Source organism: Pocillopora damicornis, chromosome 5 (assembly GCF_964200805.1).
Source record: "Pocillopora damicornis chromosome 5, jaPocDami1.2, whole genome shotgun sequence".
Taxonomy (NCBI): Eukaryota; Metazoa; Cnidaria; class Anthozoa; order Scleractinia; family Pocilloporidae; genus Pocillopora; species Pocillopora damicornis.
The window spans coordinates 2,841,764-2,862,784 of record NC_142674.1 but is presented as its reverse complement, the minus strand read 5'-3'; the positions used below and the strand labels follow the sequence as shown (position 1 = coordinate 2,862,784).

The following is a 21,021-nucleotide window of genomic DNA, read 5'->3' as shown; positions in this document are numbered from 1 at the left end:
TTCGCTTCGTTTGCCCTTTCTTTTACTTTTACGACATACATCAAATTAGAAAAGAGACGCGCATCAGTGATCAATTTAGCTATAGGAAAGGTGAACCACTTTGGTCAAAAGTCTGAAGCTTAAGCCGGTGTAACCCTATGGATAAACATAGCTCCGCAGAAGGCATTGAAAAGTGTTCATAAAATCGTACTCCGCATTATTAATAACCATTTCCTGTGTTTTTTCATTTCGTTTATGCTGTCTCTAAAGAATTCGATGCCAGTCGAATGAAAGCTTCTGTGGATGAATTATTAATCTAGAAAGGTATACCAGTGAAGTGCAGAGAGCAGAGCAGTCGCCTCTGACCGTTTCCCAGTTAAATTCACTGTTCACTTGCAACGCGACTCAATTTGAATCTCTCTGTTTTGAATGACCGGCAAAGCATACAATCACGTTACTCATCTAATAAGATCCTACACGCAAGACACAAACGGCATAAAACAAAGACCGTGGGCTTGCCACTCACAGTGCATATCGAGCCTTTTACGGAGAGCTTTCCTTGCCGACCGTGCGTCGTAGGGAAAGCTTCGCCCGCGGTTGCATCCAAAAAAGGCCAATCAAGATAGGGACGGGGCCACATATAGTATGACATCAGAATTGTCCAATTTTCTCTTTCAATGATTTTGCATTCTGTAAATTTCCAGAAACACCGTATTTGTATTGATTCTCAATACAACTCTTACATGTTGTTTTATTCTTTCGAACGTCGCTTTCCCTCCTTTCGACGACGGCAACGCCGCGGACGACGTCGGTTAATAAATGAACCCATATTTTACCTACGAATCTCGCGATATTCGTCATTTAGTTTGTTTCTCACTGTCAAAACTTTCTCGAAAATGAATATGGGACACAGCGTTAAAAAGACCGTCGTCGTTCACCTTTTCCAGACAACGCAAAGCCTAGTTATTTTACGTTGTTGTTTTCCCGAGAATGCAGAACAATTTATCACTTTTTAGTTACTAAAATTACTTTTTCTTTAGTGACGTTGCCGTTGCCGTTGCCGTTGCCGTTGCCGTTGCCGTTGCCGTTGCCGAAGTTGTTTTCTTAAACTCCCTACCAAGGAGACTAACCTGTTTACTCAGCTAAAATGTGTCTTCAGACCACACGCGTGTACCGCAAGTCTGTCCTTGATTCAATTTGTACCTAAAAAATTTCCTTCATGCTACATTCGAGACAGGTACTTTGCCACTCAAGGATAAACAAGTGCTGAATTCGACACTTAAAAAAAGAAAGGAAAGCTTATCAGGTCATTTGTTTTCACTGCGGTTGAAAAGTGCAGAGGTGTTAAGAAGTCCTCAACTTAAAAACTTCATTAGTTTCACCTGAGCATCGGAGAGGCTACCACGTTGCAAACTGGTAAGTTAATAAGAGTTCATTAGGCAATTACCCCAAAATAAGAGATTTGAGAGAGCTGCATAATCTCAGAATACTTATCATTACTCAGAACTGGCAAGCCAAACAGTAATTGTCAGTCAGTCTTCCAGAAAACCTCTTCACTGTTATGAATACAATAGTAAAACTGACTGACCTGACTTAACGGTTTTAGTAAACGAGGGAATTCTTTCCTTGAATGGATCGGTTTGGTAAGTCCATTAGGATAATCGCCGAGGTTAGAGCTGTTGCCAGGTGTAATCAAATTACAAAATTTGGGTGCACTCCTCTATACTGTCTAGAGCGAGGGAGCGATGGAGAAAGATTTATTCACTTGAATACGAGGAGGGGCTAAAAAAGGACCCGTTAGATAAACCCTATCCAAATTTCGAAAGCATCTGCTACGGAAAACATCCCTTGTTACATGCATTGGCAAAGAAAACTTGTAAACACTTGCAACGGAAAAATCTCAGTATAAGGTTTAAGGTTAAACCATTTAAGGTTCCCGTGATAATTGTTTATCGAGATAAGAAATATAGTACTTATCACCTTCTCCCCGCCAAAAAAACTTAGAAAAAGGAAAGGTTCTCCACGTTTCCATACATTAAGTCCGCTTTGCAATATGTTCCATCAGTTTGGTTATCTGTTGACAATCGTTCAATCACGATTGCATATTGGGATGTTTAGGAACCTCTGAACAACTGCCCACTTGACGCAGTCGCGCATTCTGGCACACTAGATACTATTAGATCTCAGAGATGTTTTCTTATGCCGATAAACAACGTGAACCACGTTTTCAGAAATTTGATTAGGGGCGTGCACATGGTTTGGTGCGATCCAAACGTTCCTTCACTCCTAAATATTACAAAAAATTTTGTCACGTTTTCCATTTTCGTGGCCACAAGAAACTTGCTGGTGTATAATTGCGGCCTAAATCGCCAATAGATAATATGGAACTACTTTAGAAAAAGAGGCAAATTAGTATTTCAGACATCATGAAACGAATCGATACGGCATTGTTTTCATTTTTGCCAAATTTTTGCTTCCTCTACAGTGAGCCAGATAAGTCGATATTTTTTAGGAAGAGGATTTAAATTTAAACATAAATTTCAATTTGTATGCGAATGTTCTCATTGTTCACATTTTGGAGTACGAAGGAGAAACTGCTTTAAAATCGCAAATAAAAAATGTTAGCATAAGTAATGGGATTCGATTTGTTTCTTCATCACAAACGGACTTACTGCACCTTCTAATGAAAGGCGAAATATGAATGAAGTTGGTGATCGATCATTGAATATCTTGGATAATTCATGCTCTGAAATCGACGAATTCTATTTCTTCCAATATATAAAATTATTATGTTGTACCACCTTTAAGTCTGTCTGATGCAAACCCATTGTTAAGATAATCAACAACTATAGTACTTACCTAGTAAAAGTATTGTGGATGTGTTCCTCCAACACCTCAAAATTAGATATGGTTTTTTTGTCTTGCAAATCGTTCCAAAACAAATGAATGCTTTAGTTACCGACGAATTCGACCCGTGAAATAAGACAGGCTAAAACTTACGCGAAATTAGACTGAATCTAAAATAATATAGCCAATTTCTTTAAGTCAATGAAATAATTTCTACTGTGATTCTTTGCAGCATCTAAACTTCAGTTTAGTTTTACTTGTTTATGTTGATTTTTATAATTTTTTTTAAAGCACTCGATCAAACACCAGGTGATTCTTGTATTCTGGACCAATCGCAACGAAGCAGCTGATTGAAAGTTAATTATGTAATGTGGAAATTATTTTTTTGAAGAAAATGCACTGGAAACAGCCACAATTTGTTTTCAATTTGCTTTAATTCAGCGGGTTATTTCTAGAAGTTTATTAGTCAACGTTGTCTACATGTCTGTGAAAGCGGCAGCTACTTCAAAGGGGATGCTGTTTTAAGGCTCTTTCTGTTCAAGAGGTATGATTTATTGAGAATAAGCTGACGGATAAAATGCGCCTACAATCAACTAGGTAATAATTTCAATGTGGGAAGTCAAACAACACTTGAAGACGGTAGTGATAGACATGGATAGCTGAGAATTAAGCCATATCGCTAAATTAACATATGAACAAATAGACCCTAACTCACCATGACTGAATTAAGAACTTTCGGAGCGGATTCGAAGGTGCTGGTTGAACCAGAAATAAAATAAAAGCCTTCTTGACCAAAGCATTGAGGTAGGTATAGAAGGTTTTATTCATTGTAGGTCACCTTATGCAAATTACGCAAAGTAAAGTGTTTCTCTCTATTACTTTTGTCGTAACAAAGACACTAAACAACATGCATATAATTATGAATTTACACTGCTGTCCTGAGAGGATAGTCAAAGATATCATCCAAATGCGACAGTTTTCCCCTATGAGTGAAAAAAAAAAATAAAGATTGGAAAAAAGGTATATTTTCTCTTTCAAACAGCTGAAAATGGAAACTTAAATTTTTAAAATTCTCCTCAACGATTCATTTCACCTGCATCAAGTTCACGTTGATAATTAGCTAAAAGCTTCTCTCATTCGCAACACAAAATTGTTGACTTGGCTATTACTATCCCTGCGTTAATTGTGTACAGAAGAATATCTTTTTTACACCAGAGACTTTGTCGCCGGAAGTATATATATATGTATGTATAAAATTTCATACTCACTTGAAGAGCCTCACAATTTTTTTTTCTTTTGCGCTCAAAGAAGGCTTATATGATAGTTGTAAAGCTTCAGGGGACGAAAAACTTTTGTTTTCTCAGTTCATATGTTTATGACATCATAAGCAAAGAATAAATTGCTGGTTAAGAGTATGGACAAGCAAAGTAATCAAACCAAAATTGAGCTCTAGCAATATCTAAGAGATTTGAACTGATTGCTAAACGTGATTAAGGACTAGAATCGAAAAAAAAATTACTATGTAATCTTTGACACGCGCGGCGCTGGCAGAGAAGTTTCTGATTTTACACATCGTAACGCTGCCGGCATATTCACGGTTTTTACCAACTTTTTATACTTATGCCTTGCGCATGTAACGTTAGTTTGCGAAACTATTTTGATTTTTTTTATTGATTTATTTCACCACCATGTAAGCATACAAGAGGAACACATTTACAGAAGGAAAATATAAAGGGAAAAAAGGGCAAGAGATCGATTTACTCGTAACGCCATTCCTTGATTGATAAAAAGATTTATAAAAAATATCAAAGCAGTGCATAGGATAAATAAAGCAAAACAAATAATGATAATAATCATTATTATCATTATTTTCTCATTAGATATGAGAAAATTAGATTCAGGAAAAAATCAACATAAATATAACACACAATTGATACACATACACACTACAAAACAAATAAAATGTGTGTAGTATGCTTGTAGGAAAGTATGTTCAACAAAAGTTACACTACCCAAACACTAATATTTACCATATATTACCATATTTATCATATTACGAGCATTCCCTTTCTACAAGGCTTATATGCTCGGATTCGGTCAGGTTAATTCGTAAAGGTTCTTCTAGGGCAGACCACAACACCAACACGTTCCCCAACACTTTGCGATGAGTGTGTGGGTTCTTTAACGTCCCCCACTAACTAGTACCGAGAAGATGCAGGAGACGGACGCTACGGATTTTCGTACTCATCCGAGAACACTAGAATGTCTAACCGCTTGCAGATACCAAAGGCAGCACATTCTCAGTTATTTTAAGACCCTGAGTGTGGGTTCAGTGCGGGCCTTGAACCCCGACCTCCCGCTCAGTAGTCCGCTGCTCATCTACATGAGCTAACCAGGTTTAGCAAACAATTCCTTATTTTTTTTTCACGTCTCATTCTCTGCCATTTCTTTACGTACAGATTTTATTCAATTTTTTGTTTTTTGGACAGAAAGTTAATTCGCCGAATCAATTTGATTAGAGAGAGAAAAAGCAGACAGGAATCTGCAGGTTTTTTCAATTGCAAGTGTCTTTTGAGGATCAGCTAGTAGTTATGCTCTCAAGAATTTTGTTTTCCTTTGTGAGTCCTGGGTAATTCACTTGACCTGCACCCAAAAATAGATAGACAGAAAACATATTAATTAAATAAGACAAAAAGATAAAATCAAAGATGAACAGAATCGAAATAGGGTAACAAAGCCCCGGTAACATCGATTTTAACATTGCATATTTAAAGCGCCTCAGAATATCTTTGGAATTAATAAAATAACAAAAGACTTTCATTGCTAGAAAAGCTATTTATTGTTCATACCTTTATTTGTAAAAGAATCTGTAGAACGCGTTTGTACATTGATCGCGCGCGGCAATTTAGAAGAAACAAAGACATCTAATTTCTCAAGTTTCATTGTCCTGACAGGGCAATATATTGATGCCATTGGCTGGTAAGTGAATAACTTGTCAACTTAATAACAAAAGAGGCTACGATATTGTGCAGTTTTTAATTTTGATGTTACAGGTTCTGAATGGGACCACAAAAGCGCTCGTTTGACGACTCAAATCGACAGTTAAGAGAATGACCTTGACATTACGGCAATTATCATCTCCCCCTCAAGGTTTATATCAAATAACTAAATTCTATCCTTTGAGTTTTCGAATTGATATTAAGAATTTTACTTTGCAGGATCAAGCATAATCTTTCCTTTTTAATTAGTGGCTTCTGATGCTCTTAGTGCGACTTAATTCCAGCTTCATGCAAAGCTAACAAAAAGATTTCCGTCACAGAATGGTCGATCGACATCCTAAGGCAAATACTAATAATATGTTCTATGGCCTATATCATCAAAATTTACTTAGGGAAAATAATGTCAACAAACATTTACAGCAATATGTTATTACTTCCTCCATAAAAGTTTTCCTTTCGAGCAACAAATGGTTTCCACGCAATTGTATCAGCCAATAAGAGGCCTTTGCGTTTATCTTAGATATGCAAGGCCACTCAAGACAAATTCTAATCAGTTTGTGTTCAATAAGGCTTTTAATAACCCTCTGCTTGTGAGAAGTCAAGATGTCGACGGTCAGATCTGCGCTCGGAATGTCTGGCTCGGCGTAAATGTTTAAGGTACATTTTCAAGGTAGGAAATCCTTGTTATTATAAAATGCCGGCGATAGGGCAATAATATTTGTGGATTTTGTTTAACAAGAAGCATCGTCTCTTGTCCGCGGAAACTAGACTAATTACATGGGAAAAAGACCACTGAAATATTTCCCTGTACCGATGTATTCTTCAGATAAAAGCCGACGGAACTCATTTACCAAATGATATTCTTTACTATGAAAATATAGCAAATTGCTTTTCAGATTTTAATTTAAGTGCGAGCGCAAGAGACAATGTGACGAAATTATATCATAGCTCGAATTCTTCACCTAACAATTCGAAATTATGTCTCTTTTACTTAGCCATAGAAGTTGATCTCGTCAACCAAGGTTAATGCTCGACTTTGAATTTCAATTTCTTTTGATAAAAAGAAATGTTGCTATACTCATAAAACAGCGAGAAGTTGAAATTACTGTCAGCTTTGCACCCTTCAAAAACATACAATACACAAACGCAACTAAATATATACCGAATACTACGTCAATAACGGAGAATCGCACGTGAAAAAACTCTGGAGAATTAAGAAAATCAAACAACAATACCAAATGCTTTTACTTAGAGACAGTACCCAAGAAATACTTTTCTTTATTAGCGCAGTTAGAAGATATAAAAATAAAGGAAATGCAAAATCGATAAGGAGCTTTTATTCCGATGTCTGAAAGAAATTTGCATGTGCCACCGAGAAAGTCAAGTGACAGTTGGTGTTATAAATTTAAAAAAGATGGATATTGAAACTAATTACCAGAAAAATGTCATATAAACTAATTCAAATGTCCGGTCTTATCGACGGCGATTGGTTAAGGTAATTATGAACACGGTTGAGAATATCAGGTACTGTCGGTAGGAATGGCTTTCACTGTAGACAAGGCTTCAACTGAGAAAATAATTAAAAACCGCTGTTAATCGAAACTCGAAACCCTCAGAAGGAAAAATTCCATCTTTTCGATTCACTGGGCCCCAAATAGGCTCTAGCTATCATTAGACGCGGGTGTTTGAAACGAGACTTGAGCTTTTTAGGTTTTTCTCACTTGTTTCCCAAAACCTTGACTGACGATTCAATATCGACCTATTGTTCACTGCTTTTGTCAGAGATAAGTAAAAGCGCAATCTGTGAGGCGAAAATCCAATTAAAGTGGCCTGAATTAAAAACAATTTAGGGGAAGAGGAGTCAGTGAAACTCGGATCTCGACGGGCAAAGGCTACCAAGGAGAAACTATTCCTGGCGGGCGAGTTACGTAAAAATCGCGGTTGCACTTTTGGTATTAATGTATCAATACCTTGCTAAGAGAACGCAAACTCTCTAGACATGAAATGAATCTTAATTGTCGTCTTCGATATTGTGAGTCAAACAACCACCCGCACAGAGTCTTAAATACATTAATTCATTTTGGCGTTTGTACCATTGTACCATTTACCATTAGCGCGGACCATGAAGCTTACACTGATGAAAGCTGCTCGTTTTCCGACAGTAAAGTTTAAACTGATCTCTAGTCTTCGCGACTGCTGCATCTTATATTCTAACAAACTATTTGCTTTCGAATGCTCATTTTCGAGAACATAAGTTCACACAACCTAGGAAGATGTTTACTTTATACAAAACTGAAATTGTGGGTGTCACATTATGTTCTTGTGATTTAGAATTCTGCAAATATTTTTGCATGAGCTCTACTTCCGACAAGTATAGAAAAAATATGCATAATTTTTAAAAGCAGCTTGATCATTATCTGCGTAATAATTGTTCTACAGATATGGAAATTCAAAATTGGAAAATTAAATTTCGCGATGAAGTGAAAGGACCGTGAAAACGCACAGACTGGTACATTACTTTTCCAAGTATTTGATGAAATCTTTTGCCGTATAATTAAGGGTTGAATGGCTTGCAATTGTATCAAAGAAATAGCAAAAGAGCGTTCGGCTAAGTTTAGTATAAACAAAGAAACTGCACATTCGATGCAAATACGGAAACAATAGCCGTAGAATTAAAAGTGACAAGCTATCCTCGACTTAAAAAAAAAAAAGTGCAAAACTGAACGAGACAGGGCAGAATGATCTTTCACAAACGAGAAGCAAGGGGGGGGGGGGGGGGGTCATAGGAAATCCTCTCTGTAAATGGCAGGTAATTTTGTTTGCCCTTGCGTCGCTTCCACGGCTGTTTTGTTCGACGAGTTCAGAACAATTCATGCTCGTCACAAGAAATTTGCGAAAATCTTGATGTTCACGGAATGTTTTTCAATTTCCTTAAATTTTTGTATCTTTGCATATCCGTAGGTTAAGACCCGTAGCAGTTTTCAGTGTTTCAGTGATCAGCTAGAGAAGAAAAAAAACAATTGATAGTGGAACGATAAACATAATAGGAAAACGGAATAATTTAAATAAAGGTTACCATTGTCTTATTTTGCTTCTTCTAGAAAACTAGTAGAGGTCACTTTCAAAAACCGAACTACGAACTTCTCTTAATTAAGGGAGCTGTGATCGAGTGCAAATCCAAAAGGTATCTATGGTTTCTACATATAAGGTCTGATGATTAAGCTGTCCACCACATGTTAGTCTAAAAGCATTTCACTGTACGATATATATTAGAAAACTGGACTGATTTGGTATCAACTTTAATATGGTGTTCGACTGGGCTTTTTTATTAGAGATGTTATCATCTGTATGCCTTTCTTTCTTCAACATTGGCATAACACGTATGCTAGCTCTATGAGAGGAAAATGAGAACTCAAAGGTAAAGGATCGAAGATTAAAAATTAATTGATATTTTTAAGGTAAAAGGTTGCAAATGGCGTCTGACTCGTGCTCTTTAGTAATCTTTTTATGAGCTTAATTTATCAATTTTCACGGATGATCGACAAATGGCATGCTTCTCGTAAGTTAATTTCCACCGATAGACAGGTTGTCAAAGAAAATTAACAATTTAAAAAACACACTTGTTTCTGGATGAGCACAAAAAAACAGGCTTGAACAACAGTGATGAGCGTCGAATACAATGCTCGGAATTACTTCCTATTCTCCACTGAGATAACTAAGCTAATCTCCAATTTGGCGAAGACTTCAACATCGAGAAAATATCAAAATTTATTTCGCGTCGTAGAAGTAGCAATATAGTTTACATGTAACAAAACCTGAATGAAAATGGCACCCGTAAACAAACTATTTCACATTATCCAAAAAAGATTCATTTCCGTCGAAAAAAGTGAATTATCTACGTTTTCTCTAAAGCAACAAGAGCAACTGAATATTGACAAATTTTGTCTCTTGTTTAATGAAAATTGCAAAAGCTAAAAGTTGAGTATTATTTTTATGTTTTATCATCTTAAGTAAAGGATTACTCTGTCACAAATGTGAGGACCTATTTAGAAACAGATCCGCGGTACTATGTGCAATTTATTTCCATATAGGCCCAGAGTTTTTCTTTTCTGAACAGCGGAAGTCTTCAGAAAAAAAAACACTTCAAAATACTTAAATTTGTCATAGCAAGTTCAATCAGGCAAAAAAGGGGACTGTGGTAATTTACTGAAACGATTCAATTTCACCAAAGTTAAGAGGCAAATGAGCCTAAAATATGAATTAAAATAATTCATGAAATTTTCCTTTTAAGTTGCCGGGAGGCGAGATTCTCTGTCAGCGCAATAATGTAATGCTAAAACCATAAAGTTCCGTCATGGATTACGCCCATTAAAAACATATAATACAGATAAAATCCCGTTTGTTTTACTAAGACTGACAAAAAAAAAATATATGATCATCTATTTCAAGTATATGTGATTCAATTGGAAGTTTTATTTCACATAATTACAGAGAAGGAAATTAAAAAAGCTCTTAAGATTTTAGTTTGTCTCAACGCAGACTCAGTACTTCAAAAATTTATACAAAAATCATTCAAATAAAGTTCTCAAATATGAGTTTCAGCTGGTGGCCGCGTCAAGTGTCACTCATTTTCGATAATCTCAAGAATATTCTTAACGTGAATCATTCGGGTCGCCCCCGAAGTCGACTCGCGAGAGAAAAGATATCAACACTCACGCAAGTGGAGTCTTCATGAAAGGTCAGCATTTTTTAAATTGACAATACCCAAATTCAAGCAGCATTTTATTAACTCCTCTCTACCCCTTTAGAGAGACAAATATAAACAAATAGTCGAAGGGAAGCGAAATTAATGTTTATTCACACACGTCCATAGTCTTCTCTTCGTCTACATAAAAGTTGAACTGCATTCTCCAGCATGTGCTTAGGAATAAAGGTTATTTCCACTGGTTTTGCTTGTTTTTCTCAAATTTCATTCACTCAAAAACTCTCTCTGATATACTAAGAGATCACCTGAGCAGTTCCCTTGAACTGCTGCTACATTCAGTGGAATAGCTTTTGATAGGTGTGTTCCCGTAGGTAACTCGAATAGCGAATTTTATTTTCCTGACCCTCAAATAATGTAAATATTATCAAGAAGGAACCAATTCAGACGTTAAATTCAGAGAGAGTTATTAGTAGGATAGTGCAACTGCTTTTAGATTCCTTTGACATCAACTTATTGTTGGAAAGCTTTATTTAGTACCATAAATAAAACGTTACGGACAAAATACCTGTCGCAGGTACCAAGAAAAAGAACGCAGTTCGCTGCAAAAAAATTATGTGAAGTTCTATAACCTTTAGGGAGTGGAGGAGGTTGAAGGGAAATAATTCACTGGTTTTCACTTTGACCAAACGCATATTGAATGGCACCTACAAGTGTATCTGACATACAGTTCTTATTTCTGATCGAAAAAAAAAAACATGATGACCCCCGATTAATTGCATTCTTCAAGTTCTTTATAACCTGTACTGATGGAAGAGGATCGTGTATGAGTAACATTTCACCACATTTATAGCAAGGTATATGGCATTGAGCAATAACATCTGCAACTCAACATTCTCATTTTGACATTTAGTGGTAAACTCTGAGTAAAAATGATATTTTTGTGGTTCTCAGAGGAAAATTATTGAAACCACGTATACTACCCTGGGCATCCGTTTATAGAGTTTAATTAGAAAGTCTTTGAGAGCTCTTCGCGCGTTGGTATATTCTGATGTGTTCTTTGCAATGCGTTTCGAGCAGTGGGCAGAAAATTAAGAAAGAAAACAAAAATATATCTTTCACATATAGTTAAACTATATTGTTCAAAAGTTTGCATCCTTATAAAGAGGATTTGAAGACCACTTAAATTATGGACTTTTGATATTATTTGACTGTTTTTCTGGTTTATTTCTCGTGGGCGTAATGATGGAGAAATATAAAATGCACTCTGTTTGACATCCAAATTCTACGTCATTATGTGGTTGAGGGTTAACCAAGACATGACCCTTGGAAGGATTAATTTCAAATAAAGCACACGCAGGCTAAAACGCAAAAATATTTTTTTCTAGTTCTCCTTAAAATTATGTAAAATTTATCAACTTGAATTAAAAAAAAACCCGCTAGATTATGATGTAAAGTCATTCTTGTAGGGTGACAATTCGGAGGATCCCTAAATTAAACTTTCACCCTCTATTTTGCAAATCATTATTGCAAATCTTGCCCATCATAATTTGCGAGATTACTGATAAACATAAAAAACGTGAAAACCATGCAAAAGCACTGAAAAAGGATGGTAAAGGATATAGAGCATTACAACAAACTGCAATTTACCTCCTTCAAAATTTCAGGCATAATCAGTTGTTAAAGAATTGTAAACTGAACATCTCTCATTTAACGATATCCGAGGCAAATGCGTTCCTGTTATCGTTGTTTGCGATAACCTCCCTTTTCATCTGACATTTCCTATTATCCCCAAAAATTTTAAAAATAACATTTGCGTGCGCTAATAACGGGAATGAAAGATTTCCGCTTCCTAATGAGAACTACAAATGAAAATGGCGACGTGGTCTAATCATATTATTTGGTTTCCATTTGAATTGCTTTAATGATATAATACAATTTTACTTCTGCAGAAATTCTCTCTCTATGGTATTTTTTCTAAGATTAACTTTACCTTGCCGAGGTCTCAATTTTCTCTAGTTAATCCGCCTTATCATTAAATGCCGCGTATTTACATTTTGACAAGGTTGAAATTGATATTTTGGAAGGAAAATAACACGAGTCAATTTTCCTCGAAAAAATTTTTTTCACGAAGTTCCATGTTAAATTCGAATTACTTTGACGTCTGTCAATAATTCTTTCTTTAAAACCAACTACGCGTTTGAAATAATGAATTATGTATAATAATGCACAATAAACTTCCGCCCTGTATAAACTTCCGTTCATCTCGAATGCTGATTGGTTACACGACATGCTTATCGGGTTACAATTCACAGAACTTCTATCGTCAAACTTTGAAGAGGATTGGACACAGGCTATAGAAGTCGATTTCAGGTTGTGTTGTAACATGTGAGCTCAAAGAGAAGAGCTTACGTAACACAAGGTAAGTAGGTAGAAGCGGGTCATTTTTATTATTAGGTTGGACAAGGGTGGCTTTTAATGACACTAACCATATGACTATTTTCATTGTTTTCCAAGTCGACGCAAAACAGCGTTGAAAGCGACACAAATGCAACATCAATTTACAGTGCATTAGTTACTATTATGACAGGAAGAGACTAAACGGAGAAATGCAATGGGAAATTGCACATTCACTGTTTTTTTCATACTGTCAAAGTCTTGGTAAACATGCTTGAAGTGTCCAGTTCATTGAGCACGTACACGATTTGATAAGATTCGAGTATGCTTAACTTTGCATTTAGTGTTAACCTTTAAAAGAAGCTGTTAGTCTAGTTTGGGATTAAAAACTATGGTGAAATTTTTACAAGCATTGGTCGCTATGTATCGATGCCCCTCATAAAACTATATTGTTTACTTTTTGTTTTGTTCCTTACTGTTTATTTGAATAGGTAGTAGAAAACAATCTGAAACCCCTTAGCCTCCACGCACTCGTAAAAACCCAAACAGACTGAAAAGGAGACAATAGAAATTCAAAATACTTCAGCTTTTAATTGAAGATATTCCTATTGGCTCCAAAAAAAGTAGTTTTATTGTTGAACAATAGATATTTTTGCCACGAGTTACGAGTAAGACACCACATATGCAAAAAAAGTTAATTTGAATTTTGAAAAGTCTTACTTGATACATCATAAATAAACGAGTTTCCTATATCCCACACTCTGACCTAGCAGAAGGCTACTATTAGGAAGAGTTTTTATATAACACTCAGCGTTATCTTTTTATTAAAGGAAGTAGATTTTTTTAAGAAACTGTGGTGCTGTGTCGGTGGGGTATTGAGAGATAATTTGTTTTTATCAATTGAGCTGATTAAGTGTATTGGCCACCGTAAGGATTTTCTACAGCCGACGTTTCGAGCGTCAGTCCCTTGTCAGACCAAACAAATGGCGAAGATTGGATTCTCACAATAACGTCGTAGCAGACATTGAAATAAAAAACTGCTTGAGTGCACGCACATAAACTGGGTTTTATTACAGTTTATGCAAATTTTTACCAATGCGCGCATGCGCGTGTCACATATAGTTATTTCGTGACCGCACGAAACCATCATTTTCTTGCAATTGTCGTTGTTGTTAATGTACAGTTGAACCCCGGTAACTCAAATTGCCAAGTGAAATTTAAATCACTTCGAGTTATTGGAGTCTCGAGTTATAAGGGTTTTAAATAAAAAGACCAGAAACACTTGATTAAAGAGGTTTTATACTTATACATGTTTTATTGTGAGATTTCTAGCAATGTAAGAGTACAAAAACGAAAATGAAATCGAAAAAAGGTCAATTTGTCATAACATATAAATAAGTTTATATGCAATCTTCCGGTGCAAAATTTTATGGTTCATTGGTCCACGAAAGTGAAAGTCGAGTTATCGAGGGTAAAATTACAAAGTACCTGAAGGAAAATAAAAATTGCCTCGAGTTCGCGGGGTTTCGAGTTAGAGGGGTTAAAATTATAGTAAATATATGAAGCAAATCCAAGGGAAATCAGTTTTGCTTCGAGTTAGCGGGGAATTCGAGTTACTGAGGGTTCGAGTTATCGGGGTTCAACTGTAGTTGTTTTTGACAACTATGCTTTTGTTGCAGACTAACTACAAGGAACAGCCCATGTCAAAAACATTAGTCAAAGAAAACCCTTGCAAAGCTACCTGAAGGCTTGATGAATGACACTCCAGTCTAAAAATAGACACAGCAAGTTAAGAACAGAGAGACTCGACAAAAAAATAACGATCAATGTCAGCGGTCGGCGTTTTTGTACGTGGGATAGCACGTTGAAAAAGCATCCAAATACTCTGTTAGGAAGCGATGCGATCAAAGGGTACTTCGACAATGACAAAAACGAGTACTTCCTGGACAGAGACCCTCACATGTTTCGTTACATTCTCAACTACTATCGCGATGGAAAACTACATTATTCCTACGACGACTGCTTTGGAGCTTTCAACGAAGAACTGAGTTTTTACGGAATCGAAGCTGATAATCTAAACGAATGTTGCTGGGAGGAATGTTACAATCTCTCCAAGAAAATTTGTTCTAAAAATGAAGAAGTTTCGAAGTGTTCCTGCAGTGAGTCAGTTCCACGAAAATCTTTCCTGCGAAAATTTTTCTGGAACCTTCTCGAAAATACAGAAAATCCGCCACGAGTAGGAAGATACATTCAAAGCTTTCTCGGTATTCTCATATATATTAGTGTTGTCGGTACAATCGTCGAGACTGAGAGGTGCTGTAAAGATAAAACTTGCGAAGAAACATACCCTCGCTTTTTTTTTGCTGTGGATGCGTTCTGCATGATTCTCTTCACCGCTGAATACATCTTTAGACTCTACGCCTCTGAAAACCGTCTTAAATTCATCATTAACAAGATGAACATCGTGGATTTACTGGCAGTTACGCCTTTTTACGTCATTCTAATATTCAATCATTTCTCTCAGGACTCTTCTTCCGCGGTGGAGAACGCGAGCAGTCTAAATGTCCTGCGCATGCTCCGAGTCTTTCGCATTTTCAAGCTCTCACGTCATTCGAAACACATGAGGCAGATGGGAAGGGCATTAAAACGCGCTATCGTCGACCTAGGGTTCCTGTTCTTTGCATTTCTGTTGACAAACATGGTATTTTCAAGCATGCTATACTACATCGAACAAATGGAGGCACAGAAGACTAAATTCAAGAGTATTCCAGACAGTATGTGGTACACCATTATTACTATGATGACAGTGGGGTAAGTTCTCTTCATTATTACTTGCCAGTGAAAGGTGTAAATTTTAAATCCTTTTCTCTCATCAAAAAAGTGGCCTCGATTTCTAAAGAGTCAACTTTGACCATACTCTCGGACGAACTCTGGGAGGCTCAGACGATAACTTCGATAGTTGCTCATCCCCGAGGGAAAGCGAACTAATTTTCTGCTCTATTCCTATCAAAAGGATCTAAATGAATGTTGCAGTACTTCTTCCATTATTCGAAGTAAAAATAATATGCCCACTTGTTGCAATCCAAACCATTATACTGCTTCATCCTACAAATTACTGCTCGTAATAACCTTATATTACGTATATGCGTTTGACGCACTGAATGCTAAGAAAATCTCACATGACCGAAAACCGCTCTTTGGTGTGTAAATTGAAATAGTGAAAAAGGATGCTTTGATAAAAACGACCCTACTTTCAAATGCCCTAGTTTGAGCCAAAAATATGGCTGACGTGACGTGACGTCCCGTAAAAACAGTCTATCGTTGGAAATTTAATTCCAGACCAATTACAATATCATTTTCTTTGCTGATTTCAAAATTGTGAGTTCGATGTTAGAAAGCTACTTCCGAGATACCCGAAGCCTCTGGTCTAAAAGGAGGATTGGTACAAAGACTTTGTGATAGGCACTATTTTTTTGTATTCTTGAAATCAAACACGGCTCCCGTAGCTGCGTCTCGCACTTCTCATTTTGAAAGCGAGCGTTTTAAGAACACAAAAGTGGCTTGTTAAATGAGACAACTGAAAAATGTTATTCTGCTTTTCAGGTATGGTGACATGATTCCTATCACTGATCTGGGAAAAATTTTGGGTTCGTTATGCTGCCTCTCAGGTATCATCATGTTGGCTCTTCCAATACCCATAATTCAGGAAGGAAGCGCAGAAGTCAGAGAAAAAGAACAACAACAACAAAGCGGCAACAACAATGGCAAGAATGACAGTAACACTCAACAATAAACTGTTTCGAGAGGCGCCTGCTATAAGCAACAGTCTAGCAGTGTTATGAGGACAATCATAAAGCTTTATGGGACATCGTAGTCGCGTGTGTCTGGTCTTGTGTCAAATATATCGTAACATTATTGAAGAGGCCAAAATATTACCGAAGAACAGTTCAAAAGCGATTATAGCTAAGGATCCTTGTTTTTCAGTGTATAACACTAAGTTATAGCTGACTGATTTTAGGTATGGGTCCCTGTTTTTGATTTTAGCCAAGGATACCTGTTTTTTAGTGTATACCACTATATGATAGCTGACTGAGTTTAGCAAAGGATACTTGTTTTCAGTGCCTATCGCTAAATGATAGCTAACTGATTTTAGCTAAGGATACCTATTTTCAGTGTATACAATTACATCATAACTGACTGATTTTAGCCAAGGATACCTGTTTTTTGGTGTATACCACTAAATGATAGCTGACTGATTTTAGCTAAGGATACCTGTTTTCAGTGTATACAACTACATGATAACTGACTGATTTTAGTTAAGGATACCTATTTCCAGTGTATACAACTACATCATAACTGACTGATTTTAGTTAAGGATCCCTGTTTTTTTTGGGTATACCACTACATAATAGCTAATCGATTTTAGCCAAGAATAACCGTTTTTCAGTGTATACCACTAGCTGACCACCCATGGATTCTGTAAAACAAGGTTACATTGTTACAATTTCTCCATGTTGACTTGAAGGCATCGCAGGATACTTTGCCTTTGATTCCCTTAAAATGGGTTTTAATGTACACAGTGCTAAATAATCTAGTTTTCTAGTAAAAAGAAAAACGGACAACTACTTTAGTTTGTATGAGTTATGGAATGCAGGGGAATTGGTAAAGTTTAATACTTACGTTATTCGTAACCAGCTTAAATCAGTTAAATATACTGTTGAAACTTTGATGAAAAAGAAAAAGATTGCTCGCATTCTTTCCTTCAGATCATCTTCCTGCTATTAATACAAAATAAGAAGGTCTCAGTGGGGTTAACCGCTAGCCGTAAAACGATCCAAAATTTTAGCCATTAGACGCAAAAAAAGTTAACCGTAAAAATGCTTCCTCTGCGTCATTTTATGTCATTTTGGGTTAACAGTCTCCGTAAAGTGGCCAAAATTTAACCATTAGCTACCACCTCAATAAGACCCTTAAATAAGTGTTTTACCGAAAAAGAAAGTTTTAATAAAACACACAGCCGGGACTTGCATTTATTGAGGGAAAAAACATGTCTGTTCTCGCGCAATGAAGTCACAGGATATTGGCACTTATGTTCGTTTTAACTCTTAAATCCCTGAGAGAGGCCAGCATCTAAATTCTCCTTTCAATATCTCCCATGAATCAAACATTAAGGTCATAGGAATAGAGGAAATGACAATCAACTGAATAACCTCTTGATTGTTAAACAAATTCTCCTTGCCAGCACATTAAGAAATGTATGGTGAACAGTATGGAGAATATGCATAATGATGTTAGGGTGTAAAGTGTTAAGAATACTGAGGATCCACGAAACGAAACGATACAAAAAAAATTTAAAAACAAGACAAAACAAACATTGACATTTATTTTGCGCCTCTTCAAGAGCAGCGAGTCTGAATTTCAATCGACGCAATTTGCCGGGGGGGTGGGGGGGGAGGGGGTGAGAGAAGGGTGGGTAGGGGTCCCGTGGAGTACGGAGGTGGCTTGTTGTTTTATTTCCTAATTTTTTTATGTTATCGTTATCATTATTATTTCTGGATGTTATGTTACAAAGTATCTCTGGTCATAATATAAATTTATATGCGAAAACGAACGAGACTTTTTTTTTAATATTCACAACGAGAGCACACATCTACACGTTTGATTTAGATCTCTCCCCTACTTTGTGTATAAGTGTAAACAGCTGACAGGTGCCATAAATATATCAAAAAAAATAAAGACTACTTCACTTTCTTTTATGGCGAAACTAACCAATCGGTTACAGTAAAGCACAAAATTATATCTAGTTAAGCAAACAATGAAAGCTATTAGCATTTCCAAAAAACTCTAAAATGTGTGCAATTTAAGCAATTTTTCTGTCCGTAAGTGAAAACTAATACTGCAGTTTAATGCATATCGCTGGCTGTATTTCAGTAATCTTTAAAAGCCATCATTGTATTATATATTTCATCTGGTGGGTAAAATTAGTCCATATGTTGGATCAAAAGCTTGCCTCGTTCTTTAATTTGTAATGATGCATTGTGTTATCAACAACGCGTCTACCACCGCAGGGCGAAAGAACTTTAGCAAGGCGAGAGCTTGATTTATTAACCATGATCGAAGCCAAGGCGGGAGAAGAAGATAGCCAGCCGCTAATGCCTTCAACAACTATGGGGCGACACACTCAAGAGGAGAGAAAGAGTACCTCGCTATGGTGCAACAGCGTCAAGAGGTGGACATTTTTAATTATAACCGTCGTAGTCGGTTTGTTCGATTTGGTAACAGACTGGCAGAATTTCATAAAATACGCGTCCCAGCCGGAGGATCTAAAGGAATTCGGTTTAACTGTAGCTGTACTTTATTTCCTCTTTTGCTGTTTCATTGGAGCAGGCATTTATTTCTGGGCTGTTTGGTTAGCTTTCCGAGAATTTAAAGGTAACTTTGACGAGGAGATGCTTAGTCAAGATGCAAAATTGCGAGATCGGGTTTATAAAGAAAAAATGTATCTTTCATTGTCGACAATAATTCTGGTAGATTTTCCCTGCTTTCTTCTGAATTTCTTCATTATTTACTGCGACTCGCCTGAAAATGTCGATAGACCAGCTTTTCACCTCGCTTCTTGGCAAACTCTGGCTGTCGTTTCGTCTCTTGTGAGCGTTATCATTTCAATTGCAAGGTTGCTCTGGCTCAATTACATGTATTGCAAGATATTTGGCTGCTTACGAAAGGGCGCTATATTGTCATCTTGTTGTGTATGGGTGAACAACGTACTGGCGTATATGGCTTTGGCAGTAATGTTGTATTTTTTCTTCGGCCAGTTTATTCCGCTGATCATTTCGTTTCATGTTCGTCAGGGTAAGGTATCGAATGGGAAAAACTTAAAAACCGTATCCATTATAAAGATATTTACAATTATACTCCACCAAGTCTATTACTATGGCAACAGCACGACCTTTAAAGAACGGCAGATTAATGATACCCTGTTTAAAGGGGTGTTCTCAAACGACTTGAAAACAATGAAAGGTAAGGGGATTGTTGTAAAGCAGAATAGGAAATGTTCTGATATCTTTTATCACGTAAAACCAGTGATCGTAAAAAGTTACAAGTGGAATCCCAAGAAGAAAAAATTTGAAAATTCGAGTACAGACTACTATTGGCAATGGAAAGGCACAAATTGCTCGGCTATGATAAGCAACCATGGGGAGATCCTCGTCACTTCTTGTAGACCTGTTTGGTATGAAATCAAGCCAGTTTGGTGTAATTTTACGTACAGAATTGTTTACGACCGGAAGAAGTTTACAACCTCTTACAACGTGGCAAATTTGACCGAGAACACATGCATACCTGTGAGTAAACACTGGATCACTGATGTGCTTAATGAAACCGGTTCAACCGGAAAGCACTTGAGTTACTGCGAAATGGCGTCAAGGAAATGGAAACCGGTTTGGAAACCTGATATTTCTGTATGCTAGTGGTTACAGACCTATTAAAACGGAACCTTAAAGATCAAAAGGGATTAAACGTGAAGTTTCCAGATAATTGAGCAACGAGGAGTACCACTGATTGCCTATTCCCTTTCCCCCTGTATTCTGCTGAGTAGTCATTGGATAGTTTGTACCCGTGGTCGAGTATACACCCCTTCTCTGCGCATGTAAACCCTGAAATGAATAGAGCAAGGCCCTTCGAGAGTGACCACAACATAGAGAATCCAGCTGGTCGAACCTGACCATAATCAGAGTTTATCATATATAACGAGCTGATTACGCCAATTGATATTCAGAACATCGCAAAAGACAAAAATGCGCTCTCTGCGATGAGTAGGTGGAAGATAACCGTCCTCGTTGTTTGCCTTTAGAAACGTTTTATTTGATATTGAGGCCAGATGTCGTATGACAAGACGAAAAGTTCACGATTTGAACGTGAGGACAAATTTTCGTTGTCACGCAAAACATGCGTTACGATATGACATTCAGCCGTGGTAGACTTACTGAAGGACATTAAAACATACGTGGAAATCTTTGCCTCCGCGGTAATGTTTTCGGTGATTTAAAAGCTACGAGTAGGAGTAGCTCAAATGGATTGCCTAAGAATACTGGCTAT

The 21,021-nt window shown here is 36.8% G+C and overlaps 1 protein-coding gene across 10 annotated transcripts; it reads left to right on the top strand.

Moving 5' to 3' along the window:
- Nucleotides 1-3,232: 3,232 nt before the first annotated feature.
- LOC113686625 (A-type voltage-gated potassium channel KCND1) lies at nucleotides 3,233-17,940 on the top strand. 10 transcript variants are annotated; one of them, XM_027204267.2, is made up of 5 exons: nucleotides 6,221-6,495; nucleotides 8,927-9,009; nucleotides 12,843-12,949; nucleotides 14,604-15,735; nucleotides 16,528-17,940. In XM_027204267.2, exons 4-5 carry the CDS (start codon nucleotides 14,681-14,683, stop codon nucleotides 16,715-16,717), a joined length of 1,245 nt encoding a protein of 414 aa, XP_027060068.2. In that variant the 5' UTR covers nucleotides 6,221-6,495; nucleotides 8,927-9,009; nucleotides 12,843-12,949; nucleotides 14,604-14,680; the 3' UTR covers nucleotides 16,718-17,940. The 10 variants fall into 10 exon arrangements, with proteins under 10 accessions (XP_027060075.2, XP_027060070.2, XP_089063451.1 ...); XM_027204269.2 differs by lacking the exons at nucleotides 6,221-6,495; nucleotides 8,927-9,009 and adding an exon at nucleotides 3,250-3,370; XM_089207325.1 differs by lacking the exon at nucleotides 12,843-12,949 and having other exon boundaries at nucleotides 6,218-6,495.
- Nucleotides 17,941-21,021: the final 3,081 nt, after the last annotated feature.